Source organism: Carettochelys insculpta, chromosome 26 (genome assembly GCF_033958435.1).
Source record: "Carettochelys insculpta isolate YL-2023 chromosome 26, ASM3395843v1, whole genome shotgun sequence".
Lineage (NCBI taxonomy): Eukaryota > Metazoa > Chordata > Testudines > Carettochelyidae > Carettochelys > Carettochelys insculpta.
The window spans coordinates 2,037,555-2,046,482 of record NC_134162.1 but is presented as its reverse complement, the minus strand read 5'-3'; the positions used below and the strand labels follow the sequence as shown (position 1 = coordinate 2,046,482).

Here is an 8,928-nt window from a genome sequence, read left to right as displayed (position 1 = left end):
GCTGGGAACAGAGAGTTTAATTTGTCTTTCCCCGCCTGTCCTCTTTGCTGGGTAATTGCTCTGCCCCTTGCTTGCAAGCCAGAAAGCTCAGAGCCACACAAGATCTCAGAAGCAGCCGTTGTGCTTCATGCAGCAACTCACAACACACTATGCTATCTTTCCACCTCCAATGTGGGTTCAGTCAGCCTGGTCTTCTAATTCTGGGGGCCCAACCTGACAGTCAGCATCTCCAACCCCCAACAGAGCCTGGCGAAACAGAGGGTAACCAGTCAGACCCTTTATTAACTTGGGCTTCCAAGAATCAGCAAAGGCCATTTTCCAGAGCTAGCCTGCGGGCATAGTGGTTTATTCACTGAAGAACAAGGGGCATTCAATAAACTGAAAAGGCAGCAAATTTAAACAAATTCTTTTCATGATACTTAGCCAGCAGCATTCGATGCCGCAGGAAAATTGCTGAGGCCAAGAATTTGCAAAACTTTAAAGGGGATTGGGAACTTTTCTGTGGAAATGGGAAATCCTAGGCATGTTTAAGTCTGGCAAAGTTATTAACCTTTCTGCTACAGGGCTCAGTCTCGTCTTTATTAGAGACCAGGACAAGATCTACTGTGACAGTTATCACAAGAGCCTTACACCTTCCTACGAAACAGAATGGGCTGAGAATTCCAGAAACAGGAGTTTGGGCTTGCCAAGGGCTGAGCCATGCTAGGTATTCCTGTGCCTGCTGTTTGGGGGTTAAAGCATCATGGACAGAAATCTGACTTCCACACTCAAGCAATTTGTTTGGTTTCTTCATGCCCGAGTTCACACCTGGGATCTTGAAAACCGACTCGATGCTCCCACTATGGGGATCTGCCAGCTAAGATGGTTGGGAGATACCCAGCCACAGCTGGTCTGTTTTCAGAAGCCTTCAACTAGCATGACTAAATGGAACTAGTTACATGAGTGCCAATGCCTAACAGATGGATTTAAACCAGTTCTTAAAATTACCATGGAAAAAATAACCCAGACTGAGTGTTTCTATAGTAAACACACATCCAGCCCCAGGGTCAGGCCATAGGTGAAGTGAATTTGATGAGCTCAACTCTACACCTGCTCTATATTTGAACTCCGCAGAAAAGGCTCCTAAGAAAGCAGGGACCTGTGACTTTTCCTTTGTAGAAGATGCTACTGTAACTCCTGCTTGCACTACACCTAGCTCACACCAGCAGCTGCCAATTCCCCCTTCCTCTCTCATGTATGTCTCAAGAACAAGAGAAGCTATGCCTCAGCTCCTGTGAGGTGCCAGCTGTCTTAAATTGTACAACAGGGAAAGAACAATTGTAGGTTTCTTCAAACTCCGGAGTTTCCATTGAAAAAAGTTCTGCTTCTGGCACTATGAGAATGGGGATGGGATGGGTGGATCCTTCCAGAAACATGGTTCCACCTAAACCTTACAGCAGCATGAGCCCAATTCATGTCAGCGCAGTTAAACCTCCAACTCTGGTCAGGGCTGGCATGTCCGTGCTACTAGGACTAACACCATCACGGGGTGTGCGTGACTACTACATCCTTGTGAGTGGTCAGCTAGCCTAATAAACATGTTCTTCCATTCCCCAAGCTGTCTACCCCAGGGGTGAGAGCAGCACAGGGGCAGCGTTGGTGTGTACTCCCTTGTGTATCTGTGGCAGCACCCCTCTTTCAGGAGTCAGGCCTGGCTCAGTTCCCTGCTTGGACAAACTAAGAGGAGGGTCTGAGCAGAGGCCTCCCACCTCGGCAGCTTGCCCAAAGGCCTGGACCATTGGTGTTCCACTGGGGACCTCCTCTCTCTCTAGCCAGTCTGCTTTGGATAATGAAATCTGGCCAGAGCAAAAGGACTGGACCTCGGCATTCCCTGAGGACAACTTTCATTAGTCAGAGTTGTCAGTTTCGAGAGACAGGATTGAGGGGAACCTATTATATTTGGCAGAGAGCATCCCTGGAGAAGGGGCACCACTGTTCCCCCACACACATGCACCTGAAGTCAGCTTGCCCCGTACCCATTTCAGCCCTGCTCCCCACCTTTGTCCACTCCCACACCGCGTGCCTTCAAGCTGCTTGTATTTGGCTGTGCAAAGCTAGTAACCCAGCTGCTCATCAGCTCCAAGGGCACTGACCTCCCCCTACTCAGAGTTCACTCAGCACCCTCACCCCAGGCACCCATGCCAAGCGGGATGCCCTTGGGTGGAAGAACAAAATGTACTTGCAGCATTTGCGCTGAAAGGGCCACAAGGGCAGGGAAATAACCGAACGGGCCCAAGGCTGGCGCTGCTCTGAGTGCCATGAACTCTTAGGGGCTTTGAGCAGAGAGTCACCCACCCACCAGCCCAGGCTCGGGGGGAACTACGAAGTGGGGGCTCACAGGAGGCACCTCTCCCCAGCGAGGGGCTCTCACAAACATACAAGCCAACAGCGTGGAGGGACTCCCACTGCATCCTCCCCACGCAACCGCGACAACCCAGCGGGGCTCCTAGTGCGGCCCCCAAACGCGCACGCGCACACACGCCCAGCCCCTCCCACGCGCGCACCCAGCGTGGGGATCGGCCCCTCCCCCCCACGCGCGGGGCCGGCTCGGGTCAGAATCGCCTCGCTAGTCACGGGCCGGGGGGCTCGGGCCAGCGCGGACCCGCCCCGCGGCCTCGTCTATCTGATCGACTCATCACGCCCGAGCGGCGGCGGCGGCGGCCTGAGCTGCGTTCCCCGCACAGCGCCCGCGGGCTTCGCGGGAGGCTCTTCTCATCTCGGCGGGGCGCCGCCCGGCCCGGCCGATCGAATAAGATCAACGTGTAGGCGACACGGGCAGGGCCGCTCACGCTCACACTCGCGCTCACACTCGCGCACACGCACGTGCCCCACGCGCTCTCCCCCTCCCCCCGCCCCGCACACGCGCGCTCGCTCGCGCTCACTCCCTCTCACTCGCCATCCGCTCCCCTGCTGGCCAGCGCGCGCGCACCAGCTCCCCTTTTATACCCCGGGGACGCAGTGCATCACGGGAGCAGCAGCTTCCGCCATAGAGCTCGGCCGGGCCGCGCCGCGCCGCCCTCGGGCGCCCCCTGCCGGCCCGGCGGCTGCTTTGCGCCACGTCGGGCAGGTCCCGCACGCCTCGCCAGGGGAAAGCAGTAGGGCTGGGGCAGGGGGAGCCACCGCCCCCGGGAGCCTCTTCGCAATGCGGGAGGGAGGGGTGAGTTAAACACTCCCACCAGGGGTCCCAAGGGCACCCCCCCCCACTGACCCGGCCCCCAGTTAAGAGGAAAAGCCCCTCATCCCTCCTGCCCTGCCCCACCCTGACGTTTAGCACAACTCCCCGCAGCTGCAATGGGTTCTGGGGGGTGAAGCCCTCAGTGGCTGGAGCCATATCCAGCCCACAGCCTGCCCATGAAAGTACTCCTTGCATTCAACTCCATTGTCTAAGTCCCCCCAAAGTCTGTCTGCAGTGACCACCGCTGCAGGGTGAGTATGAGCTCCCTGGAGCCGATCAGTTCAGACTGAGGGCTGCAGTTCCTTTTAGCAAACCAAAGCCGTGGATTAAGAAGCTACCGCATTCATGAGCCAGCAGACAAAATCAGAGAAGCACCAAGTAGCCACGGCCCTGGTATGCAACTTGGATGACTCAGGTTCAAGCCCCCGCTCTACCAGACTTCTTGTGCAGCCTTGGACCAGTGATTGAGTCACACTGTGCCTTGCCCACCCCTCCTCTGGTAGCAGAGGAGTCACACTACCCCCTCCCATAGGTGGAAATGAGGACAAAGAATAGGAGGTGCCCAGATATTTGAGTCTGCAGGATAGAATTTGGAGGTACTTTGACAGTGGAGTTGAATACAAGCAGGAATTTCATTCAACATAGTTTCAAGATGGCCGAGTAGCCGATGGGATGGATTTGGCTCCAGTGGCTTCCCTTGATCCACCATTAAGCTTTCTAAAGGACCTCAAATGCAACCCATTGGCCGTGTCTACACTAGCCAAAACCTTCGAAATGGCAATTTCAAAGTTTACTAATGAAGCACTGAAATACATATTCAGTGCCTCATTAGCATGCGGGCGGCCGCGGCACTTCGAAATTGACACGGCTCGCCGCCGCACGGCTTGTCCAGACGGGGCTGCTTTTCGAAAGGACCCCGCCTACTTCGAAGTGCCGCAGCCGTCCGCATGCTAATGAGGCACTGAACATGTATTTCAGCGCCTCATTAGTAAACTTCAAAATGGCCATTTGCATAGCCATTTCGAAGTTTTTGGCTAGTGTAGACATAGCCATTGAGTTTTCACCCAGTCCCTCAGCACATCTTAAATGGCCAATGCCCTCCCCCAGCGCATCCCAAGCTGTGCCCTGATCTGCAACAATTATCCCCGGGCTTTCATAGTATGAGAAAAAGAGGTCATAAATGCTGCATTTCAACCACACAAGCCTTTGTAAGCGTCCCCATCATCACATGCTTGGAGATGTTTCACGGTGGAGTGTTGTCCCATTAACTGAAGCATACGTTAACTGAATAGAGAGCAAGAAGTCCTGTGGCACCCTTACAGACTAACAGATATTTTGGAGCATGAGCTTTCGTGGGCAAAGACCTGCTTCATCGGATGTGCACTCATGCAGCTGATGAAGTGGGTCTTTGCCCAGGAAAGCTTATGTTCCAAAATATCTGTTAGTCTATAAGGTGCCACAAGACTTCTTGTTGTTCTCGAAGCTACAGACTAACACGGCCACCTCTCTGATACTCGTCAACATGCCAGTTAATCGAATAGCTGCTTTTTAAAAGGTGTCACTAGACTCAAAAGAAAGTGATACAACGTAACTAAAAATATCAACTGCATTCTAAGCAGTCCTAGAATTACACTGCTCAGGCAATGAGATTCTAAACATGCCACAGTTTTCAACACCATATCCCTGAGCTGCCCTCCCAGATCTTGGTAGCACATGGTTAACCAACCCACTCACATCCCTGCCTACTCTAGTCAAACAGGCACGCAATCACATAGCACATAAACTCCATGTTCTACTGAGACCTGATCCAAAGCCGATGCAAGTTAATGGAAAGATTTATCATTGATGCTAGCCCTTTGAAAGGCAAAGAGAGGCAAAGGCAAAGAGAAATATCTCAGCTTTTGCCAAATGAAAATGGACAACAGCAGTAGGGAAAAGACATTTTATTGGCTAGTTTTTAATTCAAGACTTTATAAACAATGGAGAATTTTAAAAAACGACGCTACAAACAAAAGTAGTTGAGTAATTCCTGCACTGGATTCTCACCTTTCAATCTGGAGGTAGATCTACACTGGGGAATAAAGTTCATCTCAGATCCGCAACTCTAGCTATCCCATTAGTATAGCTAGAGTCAACGTATCACTCAGCTTTCGGCCCTAGTGTAATCCAGAGCTCTACAGGTTCATGCAGATGTCCCTTACTCCACATGGTAGCTTGGAGTACAGGGTCAACAGCCAAGCCCAGAGAAGTCAATTTTGCCACAACTAAACACATGCAACAAAATTGAACTCCGGAAGATCAATTTGGTGTGCTAATCACCAGTAAGTATAGATTCACCCTGGGTGCATAGAAGCTGGAGAGAACAGCTCAAGAAAGGTGAAAAACAAACAGAGAAGACAGTCCCGTTAGAGAAGGAAACAAAACAAGGAATAAAATCAAGATAGGAGGCCTTTGTTTTTAACTCTTTCAAAGTTTACAAGCTGTGATATTAAAATGTGAGACATTTTATTTACTATTAAGTTAGTTACATAGTGCTCCCACCCCATCTCTGCCTACTCTCTCTTTAGTATTAACATCAAGGCTTGTGCCGGTCTCTAAACCACTTTCCATCCACTTTCCATCCATGACATCATTCACAGACAAGAATGATTGGTACAGTACGTCAGGTCTCAGAGGAGAAAGCACTTCTCTAGCTGCTTCTGTCTGGTGCTACCTTCACACCAATGACACACACTGCGCTCACCGAACAGTGATTTGCTGCCCCTTGCAATCCAGATCTACCTTCTGCTTCAAAACCTTCTCCACTGAACATAGAAGGTAGTTTTCAGGACCACATGAGATGGATTTCATTTTTTTTTTTTTACATACTCAGAAGTTTCAGCTGAGGCCTGTGCTTTTTAGGATATCAGCTGCCTAGTCTTAGTCCCCAAAATACATATCACCAACATAAGAATGTCATTACGATCAGCTTATGTACCGCTCCCCTGCTGTTCTTTACTACACTTACTGAAAATTAAAGAAATTCTCTCTAAAAGAACTTAAATGCAACCCATTCCTACGTCCTCCCAAACAGAAAATTTTATCCATTTTTGTTAGATCCACGCAATTAACCATAAAACAAAATAGGAAGCAGACTGTGTGATGTTACAGGAAAGAGAATTTGATCTGTATACAGCCAAACATTATTTAACCTTTGTTAATGACTTTATAAAAAGAGATAGGAAGATAAACACTGTCTCACTGTGCTAACAGCACAGAGAACTTGGAGCCACTGTGAAGAGCAGGGGTCCCTCTCCCAGTATGGAAAAAGCTTGGTAATGGCGGCATTTCCTCACGGCATTGCCAGATTGCACTCTGTCCATTGCTTTGATGAGATTAACTATTCACCGCTCTCTGTGTGTCAGGTAAGTCCTCCTTTTCCACAGGTTCTCCCAGCTAGGTTTGTGCGTGCGAAGCCTGGGGAGTCACTTTATGAACAGAATATAAAAGGCCATCACGATGCAGGATACAGCCACTGCTGCATGAAGCCGGGTGCCAATCACTGCAGCTGAAAGATAAAAGTTTAGATATGTAGCCCCTCCAGCGCGCGCGCACGCACACACACACACACACACACACACACACACACAGGACGGCTCCACTCACTCAGGCTCACAACATCCACACTTTGCAGGTAAGCGTCAGACTCATTTTTACTGAGGGTTAAGGGAGGAAAAGGTGAAGCAAATGCCCTCAACCACGAAGAGAGTTACAGCGAGTCTGGGGCAAACTTGGGAGCCGCCAAGTGTCCTGCTTCCAGCCAGCCCAGCCTTGTGCTCCCTCCGGGAAGGCAGCCCCTCGGCGGTCCTGCCCGGCCCCGGCACCAGCCTCACCTTTGTAGAACACGCCCCAGACGCCGCGCTTCTCCGACAGCAGCCAGGCCTTGAGCCGCGGCACCTTCCGCAAGTAGGCGCAGGTGCAGATGAAGAGCAGGCCGAACACCAGCACCCCATCCAGCGAGTAGGCTGCAAGGCGAGCGGAGCTGGGGTCACTCGCTGCAGGACCCCGGCCCACCCCATCCACCCCATCATATCCCCCCCGGCTGCACCTCCAGCACCCCCCGATGCCCCCCGGCCCGCCCCATCCAGCCCCCCCATATCCCCCCCGGCTGCACCTCCAGCACCCCCCGATGCCCCCCGGCCCGCCCCATCCAGCCCCCCATATCCTCCAGCCCGCCCCATTCAGCCCCCCCATATCCCCCCCAGCTGCACCTCCAGGCCCCCATATCCTCCAGCCCGCCCCATCCAGGCCCCCATATCCCCCCCGGCTGCCCCATCCAGCCCCCGCCCCGCGGGACCCAGGCGTCCGAGCTGGAGGACGGGCCAGGCGCGGGCGCCCCTCACCGTTGGTCATGGCGGCGCGGGCAGGGGGAGGGGCAGCCGCTCTGGAGTCCCGTCCGGCTCCGTCCCCGTCACTCACCCACCGGGACGGCCCGGTCCGCTCTGCGCATGCGCCGCGGCCAACGCGACACCGGAAGCGCCAGGCAGAGGCAGCAGAGCGCAGAAAGCGAGCGACCAGGCGCGGCAAGTCGCAGGCCGAGCGGCGCCAAGCCAACAGCGTGGGGCCCTGGGAGACCCGCTCCCCGGTGCAGAGTGGGTCCTTCGCCAGCGCTCAGCCCGCCTCCGCCTCCGCCTGCGTGTGCAGCTCCACGTGCACCTGTACCCGGTGCCTGCCTGCACCTCCACCTGAACCTGCACCCGGTGCCTCGCCCTGCACCTGCACCTGCACCTCCCCCTGCACCTGAACCTGCACCCATTGCCTACACCTGCACCTCCACCTTCACCTGTACCCGGTGCCTGCATCTCCACCTGCACCCAGTGCCTCGCCCTGCACCTCCACCTGAACCTGCACCCGGTGCCTGCCTGCACCTGCACCTGCACCTCCCCCTGCACCCGGTGCCTCCCCCTGCACCTCCACCTCCACGTGCACCTGCACCCGCACCCGGTGTCTGCCTGCACCTCCACCTGCACCTCCACCTGCACCCAGTGCCTCCCCCTGCACCTGCACCTCCACCTCCACGTGCACCTGCACCTGAACCTTCACCCTGTGCCTGCACCTGCACCCAGTCCCTGCACCGCCACTGCCACCTGCACCTGGTGCCTGCCTGCACCTCCCCCTGCACCCGGTGCCTGCGCTTGTGCCTGGCAATGAAGCACCACAATGACCCCCGCAGCCCAGCCCCTGCACTGTGCCCTGCGGGGCCGGCGGGGCAGGAAGTCCCTGGGGATGCCCAGAGCCCCTGCCTCCCGCCTGGCTGGTCCTGCACCACTCCCTGGGCATGTTGGAGCTGTGCTGTCACCTGGCTGGGCGAGCCAGCAGGCGTCCCCAGACTGGGGCATTCTTAGCAGCGGCCTCTTGCCTCCCTCCTGCAATGCCCACGTTCTCCAGTGGAACCGCTGTCCACGGTCCTTCTTTCCCCGGGCTGGGTGCCCACTCCTGGCTGCCTTTAAATCCTCAGTGTGGCCCTGCAGCACCACCCCCTGGGCAATTACAAGTCTCGGGAGCAAATTGTCAAAAGCACCAACAGCCGTAAGCGCCTGAAGGAGACTCAGGCCTGAATCCCCCAAAGGGGCTTGGCTGTTGTGATGCTCAGCATCCTGATGCCTCACTTTTAGCAATCCCTGAGAACATCGGCACAGCTGCCCTGGGTCAGACCAAAGGGCCAGGAAGCCCAG

General features: G+C 54.7%; 1 protein-coding gene and 1 non-coding gene across 2 annotated transcripts; both read right to left on the bottom strand.

The window, feature by feature from the left end:
* Window positions 1-2,586: 2,586 nt before the first annotated feature.
* Window positions 2,587-2,931, bottom strand: LOC142002077 (small Cajal body-specific RNA 2). The gene has a single exon (XR_012642615.1).
* Window positions 2,932-5,142: 2,211 nt separating this feature from the next.
* TMEM167B (transmembrane protein 167B) lies at window positions 5,143-7,716 on the bottom strand. The gene is made up of 3 exons (XM_074977527.1): window positions 7,597-7,716; window positions 7,087-7,218; window positions 5,143-6,761 (listed from the first exon to the last, which is right to left on the bottom strand). Exons 1-3 carry the CDS (start codon window positions 7,604-7,606, stop codon window positions 6,679-6,681), a joined length of 225 nt encoding a protein of 74 aa, XP_074833628.1. The 5' UTR covers window positions 7,607-7,716; the 3' UTR covers window positions 5,143-6,678.
* Between the last annotated feature and the right edge of the window lie 1,212 nt (window positions 7,717-8,928).